This window comes from Argentina silus, assembly GCF_951799395.1.
Source record: "Argentina silus genome assembly, chromosome: 19".
NCBI lineage: Eukaryota > Metazoa > Chordata > Actinopteri > Argentiniformes > Argentinidae > Argentina > Argentina silus.
Window position 1 is genome coordinate 9,720,259 of NC_139673.1, and position 26,235 is coordinate 9,746,493.

General features: G+C 39.5%; 3 protein-coding genes and 1 long non-coding RNA gene across 4 annotated transcripts in view; 3 read left to right on the forward strand and 1 right to left on the reverse strand.

The window, feature by feature from the left end:
• The window catches only part of tcf12 (transcription factor 12), an 84,044-nt gene extending 82,408 nt beyond the window's left edge, over nt 1–1,636 (reverse strand). Inside the window, exons 1-3 of the mRNA XM_083690936.1 lie at nt 1,552–1,636; nt 611–699; nt 336–408 (exon numbers count right to left, since the gene is read on the reverse strand). Of these exons, the coding sequence (XP_083547062.1) occupies nt 336–408; nt 611–682 (145 nt within the window). The 5' untranslated portion in view covers nt 683–699; nt 1,552–1,636. The remainder of the gene's footprint in view (nt 1–335; nt 409–610; nt 700–1,551) is intronic.
• Nucleotides 1,637–4,195: 2,559 nt separating this feature from the next.
• Nucleotides 4,196–26,078, forward strand: LOC310819565 (uncharacterized protein). The gene is made up of 29 exons (XM_083690868.1): nt 4,196–4,293; nt 5,025–5,209; nt 5,316–5,491; nt 9,040–9,139; nt 9,418–9,654; nt 9,771–9,845; nt 9,977–10,086; nt 10,215–10,414; nt 11,626–11,783; nt 11,938–12,038; nt 12,140–12,286; nt 12,785–12,919; nt 13,130–13,353; nt 17,470–17,610; nt 17,697–17,768; nt 17,878–17,996; nt 18,097–18,163; nt 19,108–19,164; nt 19,320–19,871; nt 20,322–20,331; nt 23,172–23,396; nt 23,485–23,612; nt 23,720–23,822; nt 23,943–24,172; nt 24,298–24,514; nt 24,638–24,745; nt 24,948–25,205; nt 25,409–25,534; nt 25,728–26,078. Exons 2-29 carry the CDS (start codon nt 5,032–5,034, stop codon nt 25,836–25,838), a joined length of 4,365 nt encoding a protein of 1,454 aa, XP_083546994.1. The 5' UTR covers nt 4,196–4,293; nt 5,025–5,031; the 3' UTR covers nt 25,839–26,078.
• On the forward strand, nt 5,509–8,293 carry LOC310819918. The gene is made up of 2 exons (XR_014554786.1): nt 5,509–6,862; nt 7,403–8,293. It is a non-coding gene; the product is annotated as an uncharacterized lncRNA (long non-coding RNA).
• LOC310819916 (piggyBac transposable element-derived protein 3-like) lies at nt 13,361–16,746 on the forward strand. The gene is made up of 3 exons (XM_083691335.1): nt 13,361–13,887; nt 14,255–15,791; nt 15,943–16,746. Exons 1-3 carry the CDS (start codon nt 13,691–13,693, stop codon nt 16,225–16,227), a joined length of 2,019 nt encoding a protein of 672 aa, XP_083547461.1. The 5' UTR covers nt 13,361–13,690; the 3' UTR covers nt 16,228–16,746.
• Nucleotides 26,079–26,235: the final 157 nt, after the last annotated feature.

A 26,235-nucleotide genomic window follows, 5' to 3' on the forward strand; every position in this document is an offset into this window, starting at 1 on the left:
GTTAATAACCACTTTACCAAATATCTCAATAAACCATTCCCTAATTCATCATCTTAACAGCAGTCAATCCATAACAATTCCAGGTGGTTGTATCACGTTTCAGGTACTGTGCACATGAGCATCGTAAAAGGCGGGAATGATATCACTAGGTTGAATGTGAAACCCTCCTCTTCTGGCTTCTCTTATAAATCAACCCAAATCAGAGACTGTAGACTGCAGTTGGAGATAAGAACTCTTCTAGTACCAGATTTCAATCAACTGCACACAACAGGGGAGAAACAGGGGCTACATAACAGAGGACAAATGTGAATTAGGTTTCTGGGATGAAATCCTACCTGATGCACTGAACTGGCTGCTTCCAAGGGTGGTTGGCCTGTTTTTTCCACTGTTTACAGGTGGAGAAAACATCTACAAGAAGAAATAAGTGTTTTAAAGCACTGACCCGTTTACAAGCATGCATTTAAGTTTGATACTGAGACAAATTCATATTTGCTTGTCCTGTGTTTAATGACAATCGAGAGTGGAGAGACTTAGCCTATTGGTTGATAATATAAAACCTATTCGACTTAAACATAATAAATGTAGGCTAAATAATAGACCACCGTCCTACCGCGCTAAAATCCAGCAAGTCACTCAATTCTTTGTCTGTTCCGACAGCGGCAATCCGCTGCTGAGGATTCATCCTGGCAATCTTTAAACCTAAAGAAGAAGAAAAAGATTTGCTGAGGTCCAGCTTTGAAAACAAAAATTGTAGAGTGAAAATGTAAAAATGTTTTCATTCGTCAGCATTGTTAAATGGGCCAAGAGCTAAATCACAGGATCTGGCATAGACGCCGAACATCCCCAGAATAAGTTGGTTCTCAAATGTGTCATTACTGACCCTTGACATTGCAAAAGCGAGTTAATTGATCAAAGCAGCAACAAGCGATGGGGCTAGTGGTTAAACTATAGCCTAGTCTACTTGACCCAATGTTTCCGCCCCCTTTAAGAAATAAGTTATTGTAGATCATAATGAAATCCGAATCGAATGAAAAGGTAAAATACACTTATTTGAGGTGACGAAACCCCATCTATTTGGAATGGTGGTGGCAGCACACCGAGTGGCTGCTGCTGCTTTTGACGACAGTGACACACTGAGACCTGCAGCATCATTTTTCACAGCCTACATAGGCTATCGTATCCCTAAACACGCATTGTTTCAATATTCTGCTATAGATTCTGTAACAAAATAACTCATTTGAATATTATAAAATTACAGACTAAGGTTACAATATTGCTGTTGCAATAGGCTACAGAATGCAGTGTACCACTATTTCGATGTGTCAATATTTGGGAAAGTGTGTCATAAACATAGAAAACAATCAGCAAAATCTAGAAAAATTACATACAAATAGATATTTACATAAATTGCAGGAAATGCCATTTCAAGTAAAAGAAGTAAAACAAATTCCAACCCTTTAGCCTACTCCATACCCGCTCCAGTCTCTCTTGTATCCCAACTTCTTTCACCCAGTCCGAAACCTTTTGACAAACTCACTACAATATTTTTACCTTTTCCCGTTTAAAATTCCAACTAGGGCGATCGGATGTGGCAGTAGGAGCCTCGTTTTCTTGTAACGCGTCTCAAAGACTGTGAAATAGTGGTTAATGCAGTAATACTTCGCAAAATATCCCCTATATGTCACTTGCGAGTTTCCCTTAGGCAGACATTTTTGCTCCGCAAAAGCCTCAGCACCACGATGACATTCGGTGTTGTATCCTTCCGCTAAAACAGTGACACGATGTCCCCTACAGACACTGCGCGGAGGGGTCGCAGATGACAGGCAATTGAATACGACTTGTAACAATGTAACCCACCTTTTTAGTAGTTTGATACATCAAAGAGTACCAAAATAGTTATGTTTCTATTGTTTCGATGCGCGTATATTGGTAGCCTATTTTTAACTGTATTTCATGATGTCAGGCTAATTGCTAAATTCAGCATAGGCTACTTCATAGGCCTGCCACTTCTTGACTTGCACTTAGCCTAAAATGTGTGACCTAGTAAAGTTTTCAGTTGAAATAGGTCTGCACTGCAGGGATATTTTGGCCAATGTATTTCAAGTGTCATACCCTGTCATAAACGCAGAGAAGATATGTGCTACAATGTTTATCAGCCTATCACACACTTGAATATCAAGTGAAATGGATAATTACTTTTTATTTATTTTTCAGAGGCAATCTTTTTGAGCAATATGTCGGAACTACTTTTTCCTACAGCCTACGCTGAGGCGTGGAAGAAAGAACTGTCAGAAAGTGGTGTGGAACTGTATTAAGAATCCTAACCCAAATATAATGTATCGAAGTCGTCAAAAAACATATTTTTATGTCGGATTTCCATGTTTGTTAGGGGAAATTAGACAGCAGCTTAATGCATTGGCTCTGCATCAAATGTGCTTTGAAATTGAGAGCCACTAACGATAATGACCAAAAGTTTGGGGTGGAGTAAAACGTTCTGTCAGTATCGAAATTTCATCCCAACACACTGTTTGGTTTCCAGTAATAACCAGTGATGGAACAAGAGTAGAAACATAACACAATATGAATAATTTACATAACAATCAAAAATCAGATAGGGACAGCTAGGGAATGGGAATGCAACTCAGTAGCCTACTCATATATTTGGAGGAATTTAAATTAATTGCCATGCTACAGTACAAACTTTGCACATTTAAAGCATGTTCAAAACATTTAATTGAGCAATACATATACATTTCGAAAATACCTTTATGTCCAAACAATCTCATATTTTCACATGGTTAGACAGTTATTTTTCTCAATTGTTAAGAGGTGGATGCTGTCATCATATTCTCTCCATGGTCTGATAGGCCTTTACAGTATAGCCCACTGGTGACTTTTATGAAATCCAGACTGCCACCTGTTGGACAAACTAACCCCAGGGCAGGTCCATATTGCTTCTTATGATATAAAAAGTTGCTGGTTTTGTTTTGCACACCTGTCTAATTGGTCCATGATTTTTTATTGATTTATACATAAATGATCATTAAACCGGCAGTTTGACAATCTATAAAACTTTGTGTGCTTGCTTTAGCTGTCCATCTCTGCGTCCAATTATCCACGCTTTTCCTGAAGTACAGTAGCTGTTGACCTGTGTACTCCTACATGGATATGTTTAAGGATTGGACTGGTGTAAGAGATACACTCTCTCAAGCCCATACTTCCACCAATCCGTTCGAATCCAAATGAGGGAGTGCACAAGTGCACACTTACTTTCATGGAAAAGGGTGGTCATTTGGGATGCATCTTGAAGTAAAGGTGAACTTCCTGGGAATTTTCAGCATGTCAGCAAAGAAAGTGTTTTTAAAACACCATAAAATTTGGCTAATATTTGCAACTACCTGCCATCATTTTGGATGATGTTGGGAAACACCTAAAAAAAAAGGTAATTATGACTTTAATGATAGCCTACTGTATGATTTACAATAGGTTATGCTTTATTACAGGTCGTTGATGTATTGCATAGTTGCATATTTCAAACACTTTCTTACATGAGTGTAGTTTCACATACTCATTCTGGTATGCCTGCAACAACAACATCAAGCTCAGAACATTGATTCCTTTAGCCTTTAAACTGGGGTAAGCCATTGTAGTAGCCAAGTACAGTCAGGTATACATCACAATGAGCCAATAATAGATATACAGAGAAACATGACTTCAAGTGCAATACATATGTTTAGGGATCTATATTGTGCTCTTATAGTGCATGATACAAAAAGGTACTTTCATGATCACAGGAATAATAATAATTATAATAATAAATCACAGGAATCACATAAACGACTGACCAAAATCAGACAGAACAATTTGACAAATGTCAAATAAACAAGATTGTGTCAGAAATCAACATACTGAAACACATAGTAAATAACAACACAGATAAACCTGAGAAGTCGGATGCTGTTTATGAAAATGTCATGAGATGCATTTGCGTCTTTTTATATTGTGGGTGGTGGCAACATGTTTTACTGTACACTTACTCAGCCCTTTTCAGGTATGAGATTTACTAAATAATGACCCCACTAATGTAAGCACATTTACTTACAAGCAAATATACCATATATGGTGCAAGTAAATAATGTTGGATTTCCAACTAAAGGTAACAGGGGAAGTGACATATCTCGTAGCAGCAAAGCAAGGAAATTCCCATCAACCACCACGACCACATTGTATTCATGGGAGCCCCTGAGGTCTATCTCGAATGTGTAATCACGTAAATAAACTGTAGATTGAGAGGTAAGGTGACTCTGAGCTTTATCAAGGATACTGGGTTTGACTGAATATTGCAGTTGTTGAAAACGAGGTTGTAGCTAGCTAGCTATCTTACATTGCATCGAATCGATGGCGTATCTGGATGCTGTTGTCGCGCCAGACGCCATGATTGGCCGGGCCAATGTTAGCTAGGATGCTAGTCAGTTAGTTTGCAAGCGAGCTGTTAAGAAAGATATAGACGTAATATGGATGTCAGGCTGTAACGCAGTTTCTGCGTTACTTCATGTATGTATCTTCTATGGACTAAAGCTAAGCGAACCATAAGTAATTCCAGGGAGGTGCTTATGGAATGCTACCTAGCCCCCGCTAACTTAGCATACATTGAGGGTCTGACTAATCCCTGAAGCGAAAACGCTCATAGGAGCGTTGCTGTGAACATATTAACGGTATAAGTGTGTAAATGCAATTCTATTCTATTTAGAGGTCTCTAATATAATTACAATGACACGTGGTGCTGAAACTGTCGCTGCATCGTGTTAACTGTAACATATACATTCCATTCTATACCAGCAATTAGACTGAACCCTACGACGAAGAAGGGTCATTGTTATTTCGGTTATGTTATGATGAGTGTGTAGGGTCGAGTCGAGCCCTTTCATGAACTTAATCGTTAAGTTACAAGTGCTTATGGCAAATGTGGAGAAACTGCTGTATGTATAACGCACCAGATTGACACTCTCATATCCATTTGTCAGCTTCACAATGTCTGAGCTTTTTATGGAATGTGAAGAGGAGGAGCTGGAGCCATGGCAGAGACAGGTCCCAGAGGTTAATTTATTGGACGACGACGGTGATAATAATAATAATAATAATAATGACGACGACGATGAACCAATTTTTGTTGGAGAGCTCAGTACATCTAAGCTCATCACCAGACCAGGTAAGCTCACATTGTTGCTGAATGTGATGTCATGATGAAACTGAATTGGATGATATTGAACATCAATCCTAATCTCTTTGTGTCTGTGTGTACCCTGCCTTTAAAGCAAACAACCAACCTAATGTCAAGACCACACCTGTTCAGACTGGCACAGTTGGAAGACCAGGAGCCACCAGTATGATATTTAATACTTCGAATGTCCAGTCTCTAGCTCTCAAGCCAGTTCCCCAGTCTATCATAATCCCTGGATCTGCTCCTCAACCCATCTTTGTCAACAATCAGGTAGTTTGTTTGGCTTTTTTTTCTTAGTGTGTCTGTAGTGGACATGCATCATGGGGAACATCCTGTTATGTTTACCTTAAGGTAAAGCATATCATTTTGTGCTTTGCTGCCCTTTGGCCACACTGAGAATTTGAATATGCGCATATTCTTGTAAATACACAGAACGTAAAAACGGTAGCTTACCTAATGGCTTACCCAGTGCTTGACCATGACACCTGATTTTAGAAAGCGCTTTGTTTGGACCAAAACAGTGGTCTTCCTTGAACATTCTTCATCATGATGATCTAATTCCTTGATTGTGACCGATTTTATTGTGGATTTATAATTTTAATGCTCAAATCTACACACTGGACCATTAAGCAGACATTAGTAGCATTAGTACATTAGTAGCCATTCATTTAACATAAAAAGATACATATGTATAAATACAATATTAAATCACTCAACTCTTACCCTTCTTTTGATCCACAAATATTTGTGTTGCAAACTATTAAATTAAGGAAGTTATTGAGCTCTGAAGTGTCAAAATGTCCTTCAGTGTAACTGTCCGGGTTAAAATTCTAATGACCAAAGTGTTTTTAAAATGTAGAAATTCATCCTAAAAATATAAATGAACACCCATGGCATAATTGTGTTAGTGTTTGCACCAATATATAGAATAATGGGCGAGATATTTAAAAACTTTAATAACTTTTGTCCGGACTTTTGTGCTTCATCAATGTCATTCAGTATAACAAAGGTAAAAAGCCATTTTGAAGCATATCACATGATGGTAATCATGTGACAGTATATGACATCACAAAGAAGACCCACTGAAGACCCTCTATCAATGTGATGAGGTGAGTAAATCTCTCTGAAATATTTGATGATTTCACCTTTTCACCCTCTAGTAACCTTTGTATCAAAAACACCTGTCCTTCAGTACAACACAAAAAACATACTTTTAATGTTATTATTTGATAAAAACCTATATTAAATATGAAGGATAATCTTTATAGGTCAAGGTCATTACTTTACTTTATATAGGTGGCCAAGGAACTGCCTGTTAAATGTGTTTATGTATGAAATCCGCTTTTGTCCTTCAGCACAACAAAAGTTTCATGTTATACCACAATGTCACCCGTTATGCTGAATGACAGTAGCTTTGTTATCCCTAGTTTTCACTAGTTTACATTTAATCATGCAATTTATATTTACTTATTGTATGAATACTGAATATTATCATTTTAAACTATTTTATGGTATTTCAAGGCACATTATCTTTATACAGTAGATGCCATTGTCTAATAAGAAGAGGGCTGCACGGCACAGACAAAAGATTAACGCAGATCCAGTTGCTCGGGAGGAAAGACTAGCTAGAAGAAAAGCAAGGTATTGTTTTTATGGTTTCAGCTATTGTCGGCAACAGAATAGGATATAATAGCATATAAAGCTGGGTGGATAACACTTAACATTAAGTTGCACTATTACACTGTAGTTCATGTTTTATTGCACTGCAGTTAAGGTATAACTGATGGATTATATTAGTTAATATAATATTATACACACACAATTATGGATTATGAATTATTAGTTATTATTTTGTGGAGGTGTCTTAAAATTGCATTTGTGTACCTGCATTGAATAGAAATTTACCAGATACAGTATAACAATGCATAATTACAATATTAACTATCATGTAATAATGCAACGTGAAGTGTTGCTGCAGGATCAAATTATAGTAAAGTGATTATTATTAACATTAGCAATGAAATAGTAACAACATGTTTGAGAGAGAAAGGGAGAGAGAGTTGATTTAACTTTTAAACTTTGATTAGGTGTTATCATTGTATAGCCTACTATTAATAACATTTAATGGATGCAAATCCTATTCTGTGCCAGTGTCAAAACTATTACATTTTTATTTTTTAGCTATCAGAGAAGAAAGAAGGATGTCAATCCTGATCATCCACCGATCCATACAATGACACAATCTGATGCTGACAATAAGAGAGGAAAATGGAGATTAAATCAGAGGAGGCGCGGTGAAGAAATCAAACAAATGAATGTGGTGATGAACTTAACTCCAGTCTCCACTGAAGGAAACTATTTTGAGCAGCCCCCTGAACAACTTGTACAAGTACAACATGAACCTGCACCTCCAGAGCTGGAGCAACCATTTAAGTCCTTGACTCCAGAACTTGAGCAATCCCTTGAGCCTCAATCTCTAACACTGGAGCAACCACTTGCTTCCTCCACTCCAGAAAAAGTGAAAAAGGTATCAAAGCGTTGCAAGTGGCTGCAAAACGAAAAACGAGAACTAAAGAAGAAAATTCTCCAACTGGAAATGTGACTAAAACTATCAGAACAAAAAAGCGACAAATTACGAAAGGGCATGCAAAGGTCTACTACTAATTTTACATAGGCCTACACAAGAAAACGACATACACAAAGCAATCCAAAAAGAAATCCATGTTTTAAAGATGTTGTTGAATGATGAGTTCAGTTTGAGAATGTTGATGAGTTCCATTTGATGTTCAGACAATGGATTTGGTTAATATTCTGATGTTCTGAATACAGAAATGTTTTGTTTTGATGTTGATGGAATAATTTTTTATGCATTTTCTTTCAAATGCCTGATGTGATATCCACTGTTTCGTGATGATTTTCAGCAAAACTACAGTTTTTTGCACAATGTTTATGGAATGTTTTTTTAAATTAATGCTTTGTTTGAAATGTTCAATGCTGATTTAATCCTACGTGAATGAAATTGTACCTCATGTGTCAGTTAAACTATGCATAGTAAAACCCATGTTCTTTAAGTGTGTGGCGTACGGGTCAATTCTCTTTCTCTCTCTAGTATGGAAGCGATCTAAGTTCAGATAGCCTGCACATTTTAAACATCTTATCCTGTTTTTTACACAGTTTTATAACTTAAAAAATAGCTACAAGAAAAATACTATTGCTGCTACTAATAATAGTTCATAGGATCATTATTGTTATTGCTGAAGGAGTCACATTTTAATCAATATTTGTGGACCGTAGTGATGTCATTCAGGGTAACAAAATATTGTCATACAGTATAACACCAGTATTTTATATTAAAATATAATAACTTTGTTTTGTTGACTCAGAGAGGCAAAAACAAATCTCAAAGGATGAAGTCAAAGATATTTTCATAGATTTTGTATGAGGCAGGAAGTTTTTCCAAAAAAACCTGTTGTACCAGTGACACATCAAATGTGTGGTATTCAAAATAAAATAATGTAATTTTTTCTGGGTAGTTATATTTCTGCCAGTCTAAGCATGGATATATAACCTTGTGATTATTAATTTTTTGGAAAAAACACTTGTGTTATACTGAATGACATTTTACTAGGGTACATTCATATGAATTACAATAAAAAAAATAATTATTGGCTTTATTCTTGAATATAACTAATATAAGGGCATATGTGACTCTCCAATGAACATAAAAAAGCCTTTTAGGGAATTGTAATTGATGTATTATCTTTTTTGCTACTTTGAAAACCTTATACGTCTTTGACCCATGTTTCAAATGTTCTTAGGGTTTCATTGTGACCTCACCACTGACATCAGGCACCTCTACTTTCATCACCACTCTTGGGAAACAATATCCTCCTGGGACATCTTTCACTGTCGTTCCAGGTAAAATTGCCTTAATCAGAATGAATACAAACATGCTTTTCAGTAAAACTGAATATTATGTTTAATTTCAAAGCAGACAAGCCTTGATTAGAAACGGGGACTAAAACAGAAACATCTCAGCTTTGAGCTTACAGTTGGATATAGACTGAATTCATGTTCTTATGTAAGGATATTGTATATGAGCGTATAGTCCCATTAAGTAAGCCTGCCACGCATTATCTACAGGGTTCATTGTTGTGTTTCATGTCGTTGTAACTTGGGTGTGTTTGGTCTTTCAGCCGGTCAGCAGCATGTTCTACAGCAGATGACTCAAACCAAGCCCATACCTGGGGTTATCCACAGGCCTCAAGTGCAGCTGATCCACAACAACGTAGTGACCCTCTCCAATGTCCAGAGCCCCGCTGCAATGTCATCACCGTCGTCCGCCCAAGCATCCAAACAGCTGCAGCCCAACCGCTTCAACATTTCCAAATCACAGCCTATCCAGATTGTGTCCCCACCCATTCCCACCCAAGGTAAGAACCGTGGTAAGCCTAAAGGTCTTCAAGGATATGTGTGGCCTTGCTTGGATACAGCATATGACTTTGTAAGTGCTAACAATTGAGAGAATCTATTCTGCCTCTTCACACAGGCAATGGCTCCCTGAAACGAGGCTTCCCTCCAGACCAACAGGACACCACAGCTAAAAAAGCCAAACCTGACATGGGTAAGAGTTTCTTGTTAACATCAGTTAAATTGTCTGTTATAAGCTAATGATGTATATGTAGAAGGTTCTTTAATTATGTACCTTGAGTTAAACACTGCAATTTTTGGGGGATTTCTTTTTTTTTTTTGCAGGTCCTGTCAGCGCCAATGAGATATTAGAAAACGGCATTGCCTTCAAAAAGAAGTGTCCAAAGTGTAAAATTATGTTCGTCCATCAGGATTCCATGAAAAGCCATATGACGGTGAGTTTTGTTTGATTATTCTAGAATCCATGCTAATGCTGATTGCTCGACAGATAAGTCGGCATATGTCTGCACAGTATGCAGGTAGAATTTCTTTTTTAATTTCTGTGAAATGTCTTTCATTTCAGACCTGCTGTCCTCATCTTTTGGAGTGCATCTTCCCTTCAACCCCGAAGTCTATTTACCTCTCGTCCAGCAAACGCATCATGCTGGTCACTGACTTCTACTATGGCAGACATGAGGGAGACCTGCAGAAGCTGCGGGAGCAGAAGACCAACACAACCTTCAAGTGCCAAAGCTGTTTGAAAGTCCTCAAGAACAACGTCAGGTACTGCTCTCTAAATAAGCAGCTGTTGAATTTAACTATGTGTGCATTTCATTCAGTAATTTGCAATTTATTGAATTCGTCCCTCAGCTATTTGTTTTACAATAAATGTTACTGAATATGTGAAGAACAACAGTGTTGATATTAAGCGTGACGTTATTGGTAATAGATGGGTGTATCAACAGGTCTTTATTTGTCAGTGCGTTTCAGTTTTATTGTCAGATACAAATTTGCGCCTTGTCTACTTACTGTAAGCTGTTTTGGTACAACTTGTAGAGGAGAAGTGCTAACTCTAATGGATGTTAAGGGGAATAGAGATGTGTTTATGGTCTCTGAGATGAAGAGCCTGTGCCCGTAGAGAGTGATTAACGCATACGGCAATAGAAGAGATCCAAAGTGCCTATGCCCTGATCACAGTTTTCTCCCTCAGATGGATGACGTTATCAGCCCATATTCCCACTTGGGGCCAGAGATGAAATATGGCTGCTAGTTTGGGTGGTGTAAGAACTGCTCCTTTGATTAAATAACTTTGCTTCGGAGAGCTGCAAGAAAAGCCTTTGTAAGCTCCTTTTAATGGGGAGATGCGTTTGTACTGCACCCACAGTCTGGCAGCAGAGGTCATAGTTCATACGCATAAAAATCCCTATTAGGGGAGCTGAGGTAGCAGAATGTGCAGGCTGAAAAATAGGCATCGCCTTGTCAGGGCAGCAGTGGCAGGTAGGGGTAGCAAGGCTCATTGCAGCCGTGGAACACAACATCATTAAGCAAAACAATAAGCTTTGTGTAATTGCTGGTATTATAATAGCCATTATGCATGCTTAGAAAGTGAGAGGCAAGGAGAATGGTCACTAATTTATCTTTAAAACCTTTGGGACCTGAAGCGCAGCTTTGGTGTGCACATAGGCCACGCACGAGTGAGAGATGTTATTTGATTCTGCTTGGCTGTAATTTGTCTCACCACAGTTTTTTCTCTCTCCAAATGGGGGTTAAAGTTGAAGTACTGCAGCTTACTTATTTATGAACAGTTTGTTTTGTGTGTTCGCATTAGCAACTGCTTGTCACACCAAAGCACAGCTACTGTAGACTGTCACACAGTTGGCAAAGAAAGCACTGCTTGTTCAAAATCTATTCAACTCTGTTCATAGCTGTGTTATTTGCTTTAGCATTTGTTTTACATGTCTTCAACGTGTCTCGATGCGTTGACTCACTCACAGGTTCATGAACCACATGAAGCACCACCTGGAGCTAGAGAAACAGAACAGCGAGAGCTGGGAAAGCCACACTACCTGCCAGCACTGCTACCGGCAGTACACCACCCCATTCCAGCTGCAGTGCCACATCGAGAGTGCACACAGCCCATACGAATCCTCAAGTACGGCACTCCAGTCAATATAATTGCAGCTGACATCTCACCTTATCATGTTTAACCTACTTGGACACATAATGTATCTTTTACAATTTGTCCTGTCTTGGACAAGTTACATCTAACTGTATTAGTAATTTGTGTGTTTGTTTTTCCCCTCCAGCTAATTGTAAGATATGTGAATTAGCCTTTGAGTCTGAGCAAGTGCTCTTGGAACACATGAAGGACAACCACAAGCCTGGGGAGATGCCCTATGTCTGCCAGGTGAATTTATTTAAATAATATATGTTGTTTTTATCATCTACGTTAATGGAGAAAACATCTATTATTCACAGTGATGCATGATTTTTGTATATTTCTCCTAGGTCTGCAACTATCGTTCCTCATTCTTTTCTGAAGTGGAGACACACTTTCGCACTGTGCATGAAAACACAAAGGATCTCCTCTGTCCCTTCTGCCTTAAAGTTCTTCGAAGTGGTCATGTCTACATGCAACACTACATGAAGCATCAGGTAAGAGGCTGATTGATTGGGTTCATGTTTTGATACACATTGTAATTTCATGTTTTTGAAGCATTGAATGCCATAATTTCTCTCTCTAGATTTGGGTCTCAGCAGAATTGTAACTCACTTGTGATTGCCCTATTGGCTTTCACTCCAAGGTTGGATTGATTTGGTTGTCTGCTGAACACCTTGCTGTAATACATAACTGACAGCAACGTCTGCTTCCCTTCACCTGCTTTAAAGGGGCTCTTATTCTGGCAAAAAGAAACCAGTTCAACACATTAAATCACTATGTAGCCAGGGAACCAAGCCAACAAGAAACATGTAAATTCAATCTAGCAATTGATGTTTTGCAGTATCCGGTTGTGTAATTGAGCACAGAAATGACAAGAATGGTACAGAAATAGTACCCATTTATTATTATGATGCCATTATCTACCTATGTTTGAAGTTACTTGTTATTTTGAATTTCTGTCCATTTTTCATTTTTTTCCCCCAACTTCCCAGAGAAAAGGAATTCATCGTTGTGGAAAATGCAGGTTAAATTTCCTCACCTACAAGGAAAGAGTGGATCACAAGGCACAGCTCCATAAGACTTTCAAGAAACCCAGAGCCCTGGAGGGCCTTCCTCCTGGAACCAAGGTCTGGCCCTTTCATTATTTACAGTACATCTCAAGGCCTCCCATCTCACACAATCATCTCAGGGGTGTGGTTTTTGCCACATTAATTGCAATATATGCTCAAATCAGTGGCAACCACACAGAATCCCAATCTATAAACCATTCCTCAATTAGTTGTACTTGTATAATTCTTTTGAATTTTAATTAATTCATTATGTCTGTGTCCCTTCAGGTGACGATTCGGGCCTCCCTGTCTGGGGCGTCTCCCACTTGCCCTAGCTATCCTGACAGATCCATCAGTGTTGTACCAGAGAACCCAGGCTTCAAACAGCCAGCCAAAGCTCAGAGCAGCGCAACCAAGTCTAAATCTGCCTCACAGAGCTCCAACATGGGGAGACCCAAGTCCACACACAAGAAGCAAGAGCGTGTGAACAACCGTGCACTGATGAGTCTCAGGTCAGTGTAATTCACAGTCAGCTTGTTGTGGTCAATGATGCCTTCATAGCTGTTAATGTAGTAAGTTAACAGGTTGGAGTTTCTTCTATTATGAATAGGGCTGGGAGTTGCCAGGAATCTCACAATATAATATTATCACGATACGATATTATCATAATATATAGGCTGCGATTCAATGCATATTGCGATTCTATACATATTGCGATTCGATACTACGATATATTGCGATTCAGTATTGCCAAAAAAAAAGTTGTTTTCATTTGATGATGGGGAACAATTTAACCCTTTAACGCCCGGAGTTGCATATAGGAAACAATGTCTTTGAACACCTGGTAAAATGTCTGAACACGATCGATTCACAAAAGGAAACCACTGTCTTCAAGAAGAGAGGCTAATAAACACTTTTAGCATCTTCTGGTGGCTGATTTGTTGTAATTACACGATTGGAAGTTGTCGCTGGAAATGGCGGACATCACAAGCCTGTAAACGTGGAAATTCTGCTCCTCCGAAAGAGTCTCGTATGTGGTCAAAAAGGTGAGTTTTTGAAATCCAATAAATGCAAAATCGTCATAAGATGTCAGATATGCCAGAGTACATTTTCAAAGAAAGATATTCATTTTTGACAAAGTATAGTCCCTTTCAGCCCAAGTTGCATATATGCAACTCCAGGCGTTTAGTGATGTTAACCATCACATTCCATGATACTTTGTAAAGCACATCAAATAATTATTTGTGGCTCAAAACCTAAATTCAGAGTCTAGATCTCTTCATTAAACATATTAGAATGGTAACTGCCTATATTGGTTAAAATATTAGTTTTATTAATATTAATATATCTTAATTTATTAATTTTATATTTGATTGAGGAGGACTATAACATGTCACATTCATCTTTTTTCAGCGTGCCGCGCAAGGAGCAATATACTGTTAAAGATGCCCTTGCAGTCATCACTGGTGACAACAGTGATTTTGAGGGTTGTGAAAATGATGAAGAGTCTGATGATGATGAAGAAGATATTGAGGACATGTATGATGATGATGGTGATAATAATGATGAAGATGAAGACAACAAAAATGACGACCAAGTCTATATACCTAGTCAGAGCACAGATCTGAGTGACTCTGAAGCTACCAGTAGCAGCACTGATGACTTGTCTTGTCATTCTGACACCAGACCCGAGGAGAGACCTAAAGCTAAAGGATATTCCTGGAAAAAGAAAGCTTTCCATTCCCCTGATTGTATGTTTGAGGGAGAGATGCCCCAAGACGCTGATAAAGTCAACACCCCTCTGGTATACTTCAAGCAATTCATCACCCCTGAGATGATTCAGCTCCTGACGGAGCAGACCAATTTGTACTCTGTACAGCAGTCTCACTCCCGTGAGTCAGTGAATACCACTGCAAAAGAAATAGAACAGGTCATCGGGCTCTTTCTCCGCATGGGCCTTTGCAAAATGCCAGGTGGAACCGGAGCATACTGGGAAACGGATACAAGATTATCCATGGTCGCAGATCATATGTCAAGAGACCGCTTTCTTGGTCTTCTGACTGCCCTTCATTTCACTGACAACACTGCATACAGGGAAACACCGATGAGGGACAAATGCTGGAAGATACGACCATGGCTAGATATGCTGAGGGATAAGTGTCTGGAGATCACTCCTGAGGAGCACATCTCCATCTACGAACAAATGGTTCCCTTCAAAGGGAAGTCCTGCCCCATTCGCCAGTATGTTAAGGGCAGGCCCCACCCATGGGGGATAAAGATATGGGCCCGCTGCTCCTCCTCTGGAGTCCTGTGCGACTTTGAAGTCTACCAGGGGGCCACTGGACAGAGGACATCATTAGGGAGGGGAGGGGAGGTGGTGGTGAAGCTCTGCTCAACCCTACCACCAAGGAAGAATTACAAGGTGTTCGCTGACGACCAGTTCTCCTCCCCAGCACTCGTAGACAACCTCCTGGAGCAGCAGCTCTTCTATGTTGGCACCCTCCGCTCCGGCAGGATGGAAGGCTGTAGACTACAGGACGACAAGGATCTAGCACAGGAGGGCAGAGGCTCAGTGGACTGGAGGGTGGAAAAGAACAAAAAGATGGTGATTGTAAAGTGGTACGACAACGGATCAGTCACACTGATCTCCTCATACTGTGGTGTTGAGCCCCAAGACGAGGTCCGCCGTTGGAGCAGCAAAGACACAGAGTTCGTCCAAGTTCCCCTGCCACACATTGTGAAGGAGTACAACACCTTCATGGGTGGTGTAGACCTCCTGGATGCATGCGTGACACGCACCAAGTACCACATGAAGTCTCGCAGGTGGTACCTATACCTGTTCTGGCAATCCATCATGCTGGCCCTGGTGAACGCATGGATGATCTACCGTCGTGACTGTGCCGTGTGTGGAGAGACCGAGACAATGACACAAGAAAAGTTCCAAGCACAGGTACTCAACTCCCCTGTTTCTTCCCATTGTATTGTGTGCTCTGTCCTCACTCTGGGGGTAAAGTGAAAAACACTTTTATAGCAATTATAATAACACTGCTAATTATAATAGGAGCATTATGGTGATATTGTATGATTATGTTATTGTTTAGGTTGCCACTGGCCTGATCCTGCACCAAGCTACAAGAGGACGTCCAGCTGCTGATGCCATACTCTCTCCAAAGCCACCCAAAGTGGTCCGTCATAGAGTTACTGATGATGTCCGCATGGATCAAATAGGCCACTGGCCAGTGAAGTGTGAGACCCGGGGCCGCTGCAGAGTCTGCCACCAACATATTACAAACACCCTCTGTGAGAAGTGCAACGTGATATTGTGTTTCACCTCTGACAGGAATTGCTACAAGTTATACCACACTGACGAGATAAACAAGGGTTAAGAGCTTTCATAACTTGGGCTCCTAGACATTTTCATAGCTTTATTACATTGTATTAAATGTACTTGCTGCTGTTTTAGATGTTTTTACTGCATGTTTGTTTTTTTTAAGTTGTCTTTTTGCATCAGAAAGACAGTTAATGTTTCTTATGAACTAATACATGACTCTTGACTCTCATGGAGCATGGCATTAGTTCAGGCAGGGCTCTCTTAAGTTGAACGGTTCACCTGTCTCTCTGCCTGCCTACGGAGGGTTTGATAAGTCATGGGCTTCATGTCATATTATATACTTGTATGCTGTGGTCATTTAACTCCAAGCAAATGAGCTATACAGAGAGGAGCCATCCAATTACACCAAGCTCAAATGCATTACCATTTCCAATAAATGCTTAAACTGACACGAGTGTCCTGACTGAATTGAGTTTGTTGTATTCAAACATACAGTTATACGTTGAAAATGTAAAAATAAGCCCTGAAGAAATTCAGGCTAAATGTTATGAGGAAAAGATTATGAATATGAGATTTTGTCTATTTCTTACTATGGTGGTGTATTCATAATATTTCAAGGATTTAACTCAGGGTTATAGTTGTAAGTGGAAATAATTTGAAAACATTGTAAGTGTAGTGTGAGATGGAAGTAGCTTTTTTCTGTGTTTTGTAGCACTAAAAAGAGCCATAGAGACATTTTGTGTGGTTTGCACCCCTTTCCACCCAAAGTTGTAGTAGTGATGGGACTGGCAAAATGTTTTTAAAAAAAAAGAAGTGTTATTTGGGGTCTCCTTGGGCAGTCCTAATCACCGCTTCGTGCAAAATTGAAACTGCGTCCAGGAATCCAAGGGATAATCAAAGGCCTAACTCAAAGGACAAAATTCTGTCCAAATGGAGTTCAATGTAATGAATAAAATATATTGGTCAGGTACGCTCCAATAGGTGTAAAACATGATTTTAATATTTATTTAAATCATAAAGTTGACCTCCAAAGGGAGGTGGGCTAATAAAAATAAAATAAATTATAATAATCGATACTCAGAGTATCAATACAGAATCGTGAAAAATAATATTGTGATACTCAAATGTATCAATATTTTACCTCAATTATGAATCAATAAAGTAACCTGTATGCTTTCAAAAAGCATCTCAAAATATGTTTTTGTGAATGTAATTGGTAAAAAGTAATGTAGTAAATGTACAATTTCCATGAAAATTTGCACTAATAACTGTAGATCTCTTCCCCCTCCCTCTTTAGTATCAGTGATGGACAGCACACGTGCATTGAGTGTGACACGAAGATTGATGACTTCTATGGTCATTATCCAATGGTTGCAGCTTGTGGTGCTTGCAAGTATCAGACAAGTTGCAAAATATCGTTTGGAAATCATATGATAAGGTAACCTTGAATGTAATATATTCTCATGCATTTTTTGTTTATTTTTCCTGCTTAATATAACAAATGTTTGTTTTTTTCTATGTTAGGTTTCATAGTGCCCTCTCAAAAGAAAGAATTAGAAAAATGAAAAATCCGAAAATTCCAGTCCAAAATCCAAAGTATGTATAACCCCCCCAACAAAACAGATATGTGTGTAATTATGAACAACTTATAAGTACTGTGTTATTCCATATGCACCTAAAACATAAAATGACTGTTCTGTTTCAGGAGTTTAACCTTAGTCTGTCTAAACTGTGACTTCCTGGTGGATGCTTCCGAAACTGACCGCATGAGCAAACATTTGATTGACAGACCGCGTCACACCTGTAAGGTCCTGCCTGAGAAAGGTATGAGTCTCTTTACTTTGTCCACAATCAGAATCTTATAAAACAATTTTTGATAATTTTCCTAAAAACTCAGGCTTTCATCCTTTTTCTAATCCTGCAGTTTCAAATCCTGCACCTGCAGTTTCAAAGCCTGCAGACCTGATTGTGGAAAATGACAGCCCAAAAGGGTAAGTAGGTGTCCTCTCATTACAGGAAATAACCAGAACATTTTTAGAGTATCTTTCTGCTTTCTATCACATTCATGCCCTCAATCAGCAGTTCAGACTTTGATTGAAAGCCTAAAAGAAAGAAAAGTCAAAGATGATTCCCAAAATAAAGTAACAACTCTCATAGCCTTGTTATGAGAATTTGATTAAATGCTTTTGAGACTTCCAATTCCCTGACCTATAAGTTGTTTGGAGGTATCATTTATTTTGAGATATCTACCATATACTTTTTACTTTGGGCTAATTGGGATGCAGATTTCTAAAGACCTTAGCAAATGCAAATTTACCCTAATTGATACTGGAAAACATAGCTTAATTAATGTGTACCTGAAATAAGGTCATTTCGAGTCATTGTGAAGCTGTGAAAATAAAGGGGCATTGTAGGATCACGTAGAAGAATATCCTCATGTCTTGGTTTGTTGTATTCCTCTGAGAGCATCACCGTACTTCCAATACACATGAGATCCCAAGTTTAAATGTAGTCATGTGAACTTCGCAACTATGAAATATGATCCTTTTTTCTGTGTTATATGGGGTTGTTTTTAGAGTCCTCCTGAGATTTGAATTTGAATAATTACATGGTAATTGATATTTATGCTAAATGCCTTTTGTTCAAGGAAGAATTGTGTCTGGACGAGGTCATGGTTCCTTTGTTTTATGCTATATATAACTTTGTTACCAACTTTAACTATCTGGACATTAATATTAACAAGCCAGCAAGCCATGTGAATGTTTTTTTTGTATTTTGTTTTCATCACAAAATGTGTATATATTTTTATTTGTATTTATTTTGTATATTTGCTATGCCCTCTTAGAAAATTGTGCCATTTAATTGTTTTTCTTTCGAGAGGTTGTTACATTTAATTGGCTTGTATGATAATGTGATTGTTGTTCTGTTCTTTCAGATTCTATGCTACACTTGTTCAACAGCTGAAAGCAGCAAATGAGGAACATGAACAGCGGTAAGTGTATCGAGATGAAATAGAGTCCATAGAGCTGAATAAAATCACATTGTTGGTGTTCCATCCTTAACTGCTATTGATGTTTTGTTAAATGCCCTCAGTCCACTGTCCATTAGACTTAAAAGACTGATTCTTTTTTCTCTTTTCATCGACAGCTTGAGGGAGTCATCAGAAGTCATGTGTATCCCATCATCTGCTAAAGGAGAACAGCTGGAGGTCATGCATGTTGAAAGCTTAGAGGCTGAAGGTGATGTTACCCTGATAGATGACGATGCAGCAGTTAACTGCCCAGAAAAGGTATCAGAGGAAGGGCTCCCAGCGGCTGATCAGAGCCAAGAAGTCACAAAGGCTTCAAACACAACCCCCATGGAGAGCTCAGTTGAAGGGGAGCTGAGAGAGGAGCAGTCTGGGCCCAGGTCCCCTTCACCTCCTGTCACTGTGGCCTGTGAGTCAGAGAGGGGTGTGGTACCTACTAATGAGTCATTGAGTCAGCTGGAATCCATGAGCTCGGACCCCAGTGAGCAGGTCAGCGACAATGCATCCCTGGAACCCTTTACTCCCTTGATGGTTCCAGAGGACAGGGCGACAGGGATCATGCAAGTGGAGGATAGCTCCACTCAGAGTCCTGCTGGAGGACAGCATCACAGCACAGATGACAATGGTGTTCCTTCCAGTCCCGACAAACCAAAAGACCCAGCCGCTTCAGAGTAGACAATAAAGGATGGAGGATCACCTGGACGTCCAGTCTCTGTGTTTAAGGCTGTGCTGTTTAAGAAAATATTTCAAAAAACATTTTCTTGTATTTTCGGAAATGCTGCATACATGCATATTATTGAAATGTATCTCTTTGCTGTTCTTTCTTGAAATACACTGTCATTGACTGGAGAAAAGATGACGGTGCTGTACTGTATGTGGTTATAAAACGTTCATAACATCTGTGCAAGATATTACTCTCGCCAAACATAATATTTGCTTGTAAGCTTTCAATGAAAGTGAAACTAGCACACAATATAAATACTGTATGTTTTCGATGTCTAAAGGACTATTTGCTTGAGCTCCTCATAAGTATTTGAATACAATTTTAACATGCACCAATGTAGGAAGATGGATTCAAGTCAAAGTAATGCCCCTTTTATTGATTTTTGTTTTATTCTTAGAAAGGACCAAGTGTGTAAAACAGGCTTTGACGTTTTTACAGTATGTGCAACAAAAGATACAAAACCTGAATGTACTCTTTCATTGATGTATGTACCTGTATCCTTGACTATGCTAATTAGATATAGGCCTTTTATGTTTATTTCGGATGCTTCCTCTCCTGATGGGTTCTGCTCTGTCTTTTTAATATAGTAGTCCATCCTTTTCCCTTTGCCATCTGTCTGTATTGTGGATGGAGAGCAATTGAATCATGGTGTTTCTTTCGACTGCTAACATGTAAATAAACTTTGGTTATACATGAGACATTCTGAGTTAATCATTCATTGTTTGATGGTGGGATAAATGATTCAGGACACATTTGGCAGACACCGTAGAGTGAGTCACAGCCAGGCAGTGTGGTGGATATGAATTGGGCTGATCAACGGTGTACATGATTCCTAACAAAGCCTATTACAAAAGTATTTAGGATAGAAGTGCTAAGAGCTCAGGTTAAAATGTAGAGTCTGCGGTAAAAGGTGGGCTATGATTCAGCTGTTCATAGAGAAGTACTCTGACTAGGATGAGAACCTCAGATGAGAGCCTTGAAGACAATGGAGAGCCAGGCAGTTGGAAGTACAATATCAGAGTGCTAATGACTGAGATCTATAAGCTGACCATCATGCGGTTCTCATGATATCAACGCCCATGTTATGGTGTATTAGATTCATAGCTATGAACTTGATTATTGTGCCACCTTGTGTTACCCTAGAGCACTGTTTTTTCAACTGTTTTTTACAAGCATGACATTGGTCACATACAGTGTACTCATATATTTTTATTTATTCACTTAACATATATTTACTTTTATCAATGAGGGACATCATGTTCAACATGTATTACAATTCAAACATTTAATACCTGATATAAAATACTGAGTAGTTGTCCTATCAGGCTTCATCATAATGCAGTTTCATATCAGTAAGACATGGTCAAACAAGGTTGAAATTAATAACAACTCGACAAAGAGTTGCTCCCAATCCAATGACTTTGAGAATCTTTTGATTGACTTGGGGGACAGCTGACAGACCATGACCACAGAGGTTGCCAAACCAGCAGGGTGTACGCTCAGGGAATCTAGACTGACTCGTTCACTTCACTCTGCTCAGCATGGGGGGACTTTCATCTACCCTTGCCCTTAGAACACAGTCACAGAAATCAACACTATCTGATAATAGTCACACTTCAATCTGATATTGTGTCTGAGAGAAGAGAGGGGGAAGGGGGGAGGGGATGGGGGAAGATGCAAAGCTTGAGGGAGATGGATGACATGAGCTGATGTGTAAACAAGCTGGAGATGGATTTCATTCTTTTGACAAGTGACAGGAAAGGTGTCGCTCTTGGCCACAATGTGCAGATAATTCATACAGAATAAGCATAAGATAGGGAGTTTGTTTTCTTTAATGCCTAAAATAGTCATGAACCGATAAGTAAATCTATCAATTTACTAAATCTACTATTAATTAACATCACATATTTCTGTGTTTACTAGATATATTGTATATTATATAGCCTTACCCTATGATTTGTCTTTGGTACAAACTCAAGAATGTCAAAATGAACTGTAAAAATATCCACGAGAGATAAGGAACAAAACTATAGCATGAGAGCAGATGAAATTCAGTCATTCATATTTTTCACCATCTCCTTTTCTTGTGGGGCACAGTTTCCATGTAAACATACAGCACTTGGTTGTCACCTCAGCCTGAGTTGTTTGAAGATTTTACAGATGCGCTCTCAGTGGGAGACTCTGTCATGAAATTCCAGGGCACCTTGAGGAGTATTGCCACAGTGTGAAATGTGAACTCCTCACATGTGCACATCTCATCAAGTCCCTCTTTTCAATCTGTATTTGTTTTGGGGGTGATCCAAATGTCAGCTAATGATGCTCAATGGGAGCAAACTTCATAGACTGGCTGTCAACGATGGATGACAGTTTTAACCCAGGAGCATGAGACTCTGACAGGTGACAAGCCCCATCCCTTTTGATGTTTCTAGAGCATATGCAATAGTAAAAAGATTTTAAAATAATAATAATTAGAGACTCCAGAGAGTTTTTCTGCAGTGACTAAATATCTGTCATGCATCATTGTGTCAAAAGACCAGAGGGAATATGTTTGTTTTAAATCACCTGAAATCAAGTGATATCATGCACACAGAGAGCAATTTACTTTAGATTTACGCAGAGATTGTAATTGGACTAGGGTTGCCTTGGTTTGATTTTTGTTTTAAATATTGTAGTCTCGTTGATTGCGACTGAGACTGCAGATCACAGCAGCATCTGCACAGAAGTAACTAAATCACCTGACCTGCACCTGGCTCCATGAAGTGGGAGGAACCGACAGACTTGTGAACCAATGACATTCGACGAGGCATAAAAGGCGCGACGTTACCAAGACGACAAGAAGCAAACAAGTGGAAATGTAGCTAGCTAGATTAAGTGATTAGCAAACCAAATGAACATTTAAATAAATCCCTCCTTCGTCTGGCGTGCGAATTGAAACATTGTAAAGCTTGCAAACGACTTGACGTAATGATGGTAAATTGACGAGGATGCTTTATAATTTCAGTTGTTGATACGATGTAGTCATATTGCCAGCTCGCTAGTAGTAGTTGCTAACAGCTAAATATCGTAGCCATGTCAAAAATGGGATTAGCTAGCTGTTTGGCTACCTTATATCTGTTTTTGGCAACGTTTGTTTGCCTTTTTACCTGCTTGATATAAGTTAGCTAGCTACCTTGAACTATTCCAGTTATTGCATTTCTCTGGTTATTTGTAGCCAACTTTTTGTACATGATTTCCCCCTCAACTCAAGGCTTCAATGAGCCAGCGCCGCAACATGACGCACAGTCAACAGCAAAGGGTTGTCTCAGAGCGTCGAAGACAAGAGGAGCAACGAGAAGATCAGACAAAACGCATCACCAAGGAGAGACAGATGCAAGCCAATCTGATGAGTGACGAGAGACTGGAGAAGAAGAGATACCTGCGCAAGGTGCAAGATGAGCTTCACGAAAGCCAAATTGAGGATGCTCTTGTCAAGGTATGCATGCAACTAACACTGAACAGTCCAATGAAATCTACCTGCAAAAAACCCTCCAAAAAGTAAATGCTTCATCCAATTATTGCAGGCAGAGGAGGAGAGAATATACAAGGAAAAGCAACTGGTCCAAGAGGAGAGAATGGCACAAGAGTTGGCCCGCATCAGCTATGAAAAGCTTAGAGATGAAAAAATGAGGCAATATGTCAAAGAGAACAGGTATGTACACAGTTTGGAACTGGAGTAGTGTATCTATCATTAAGAACCAGAGCTTGTGTCAGGATGGAGGACTTAATTTGCTGTTTAATTTGTTTGTTCATTTTTAGTGTCGAACTCCGTGAGTTGGAGGTTAAGCTCAAGTCTGCATACATGAACAGGGAGCGGGCTGCACAGATTGCTGAAAAGGAGGCTATGAGATATGAGACAGTGGTGAGTTAGTCTAATCGTATGTGCTTCCAGGGGGTGTGGGGACATACCGTATGAGACTAGATCAAACACCTGTAGGTTGTGCTTTGTGTGAAGTTGAGTCCATCTTTTTCCGAAAACTAGCGCCAGGAGGCAGATATTGCTCGTAAGATGAAGGGGGAGCATGAGCGAGCCTCAGTAGAGCAGGAGAAGCAGGACCAGAGGCGCTACGAGGAGGTGGTGCGCTACCAGCAGGACCTGGAGCAGCAGTTGGAAGAGAAAGAACGCAAAAGACAGGAGGCCTATGAGGAGTTCCTCAAGGAGAAGCTCATGGTCGACGAAATTGTCAGGAAAATCTATGAGGAGGATCAAATGTGAGTGAACGGCCTGGTCCCCACACACACACACACACACACACACACACACACACACACACACACAATATTCTACTTAATGTGATATGCATAAATCCAAAGCTAATGACTTTTTTTATTTGTAGGGAGAGGGAATTGAGACTGGAGAAGATAACCGCCACCCAAAGGTACATAAAAGAGTTCAAGAGGCTTCAGGCTGAGTGGAGACGAATGGAGCGTGCGAAGATGGAGGCAGAGAACCGACGTATTCTGGAGTTTGCAAGCTACCAGCAGGGGAAGGAAGAGAACAGAATGGCCAAAGTCAAAGAACAACAGCAGGCAAAAGAACATCTTCACCAGATGGTAAGAAACAGACTTTGCGACACACTTAACTTGAATTGTAGTTAAGAATATGTACACAAATAATAATAAACAATATTCATCGCTGTTCAGAAGATACTTACTGTGTGTCTTTCCTCATGGTAGCTCACTGAGAAGATTGAGATCGAGAGGAAGCAGCGTGATGAGATGGAGCGTGTCAGAGAGGAGCTTTGTTTGGAGGAGCAAGAAGAGGCTGCAAGGCAGAAACAAATTGTAAGCAAACAAGCAAGCATCCTTATCTTTTTCCAAATTGTTCAAACACTTGTTGTTGGCTGGTTTCCTGGACACAAAAAAAACTCCAACTTTCAGTGGAGACGATTGTTGAAGATGTTTTTTGGTGTTTAATCTTGGTTGTGGAAAACCAGCCCATATAAATGACTATTTTCTGCGTGCATTTCTAAATGGCTGTTAACAGGAAGAGATGGAGAAAAGAATCAGACAGAGGCTAGAGTTGCAGCAGACCTGCCAAGAGCAAATGGCCTTCAAGGAAATGCGGAGGCAGGCTGAGAAGGAGGAGGAGGAGGCCTTCCGGCAGATGATGATGGCCAAGTTTGCAGAGGATGACCGCATAGAGCAGATGAACGCCCAGAAACGCCGCATGAAGCAGCTGGACCACAAGCGGGCTGTGGAAAAACTTCTGGAAGACAGGAGACACCAGTATCTGGCTGATAAGGTACTTACAATAGGATACAAATCCTTTTCTCAACCCAGAGACCGATGTACTCTGCATCAACACCAAAGTGATTCTGTCAAAATAGCAACCCTAAAGCTTTTCTGTTTGTGTACAATTGTATTGTACAACAACTATGTACTGTTTTTTTTTCCTGTGGTTAAAGTGAAAAAATATCTGAGTTGAATGTCATTTCTACTCCCAAGGAACATGAGGCACAAGAAAGAGCAATCGAGCAGGAGAGGGAGGCATTGCGTCGGCAGATCATTGAAGAGGAGAGGCAAAAACTTCTTAAACTCCATGCCACAAAACTGTTGGGTTATCTACCTAAGGTAAGGAAGAGGATACAAGATTCATGGTTCTCTTCTACATTGTTGTGCACTAAAAGTACTTCATGTTTAGTGCATAGTTTTATGGAAAGCATTAATCCATAATGAATCCCATTTAAAACATTGGTTTTATGTCCTGTTTCTCTTCCATTATAGTTCAGCTTTTGAAAATGACTGTATTATCTTATTTATCAAGGGCATATTCCGGGAAGATGACCTTGAACATTTCGATGAGGACTTCAAAAGCAATTTCCAAAAACGGCAGGCTGACATCTTCTCTGAGGAGGGCTGGGGAGATGACGAATAACCCTTTTCTATACTACACCACTAGGCGGCAGTCTTGGGTAGATGTAAACCCTTTGCTGAAGTTGTTTTTGTAGGTAGTTGCATTTCTGGGGGGGGGGGGGGATGTGCACTTGAAATGTTTCATTGACTGTTTTTTGGCTCACTTGCTGCATATCATAACACCATATACCATATCATGAAGGTACAGTGTAAATGTCATTCATGTCAATTTGGAAAAAAAACACCAGTGCCTATTTAACACAACAATCTCTTTATTAGGACAATGATGCTGCAACTACAGTTTAAAAATGTATTTGTTTTAAACCCATTATTGTAATAAATGCTAAACTTTTAAATTCATCAGTATTGTAAATTGTTTTGTCCAGAAATGAATTGTGCGTACATATCCCAATACAAGA

Excerpts from the sequence above, each read along its gene's own strand:
- LOC310819565 (XM_083690868.1), top strand. The coding sequence starts at position 5,032 with ATGTCTGAGCTTTTTATGGAATGTGAAGAGGAGGAGCTGGAGCCATGG. Across the intron at positions 10,415-11,625 it reads GTCCTCAAGAACAACGTCAG|GTTCATGAACCACATGAAGC; the intron begins GTACTGCTCTCT and ends ACTCACTCACAG. Across the intron at positions 24,173-24,297 it reads ATCTATGAGGAGGATCAAAT|GGAGAGGGAATTGAGACTGG; the intron begins GTGAGTGAACGG and ends TTTTATTTGTAG.
- LOC310819916 (XM_083691335.1), top strand. The coding sequence starts at position 13,691 with ATGTCTGAACACGATCGATTCACAAAAGGAAACCACTGTCTTCAAGAA. Across the intron at positions 13,888-14,254 it reads TCTCGTATGTGGTCAAAAAG|CGTGCCGCGCAAGGAGCAAT; the intron begins GTGAGTTTTTGA and ends ATCTTTTTTCAG. Across the intron at positions 15,792-15,942 it reads AAGAAAAGTTCCAAGCACAG|GTTGCCACTGGCCTGATCCT; the intron begins GTACTCAACTCC and ends GTTATTGTTTAG.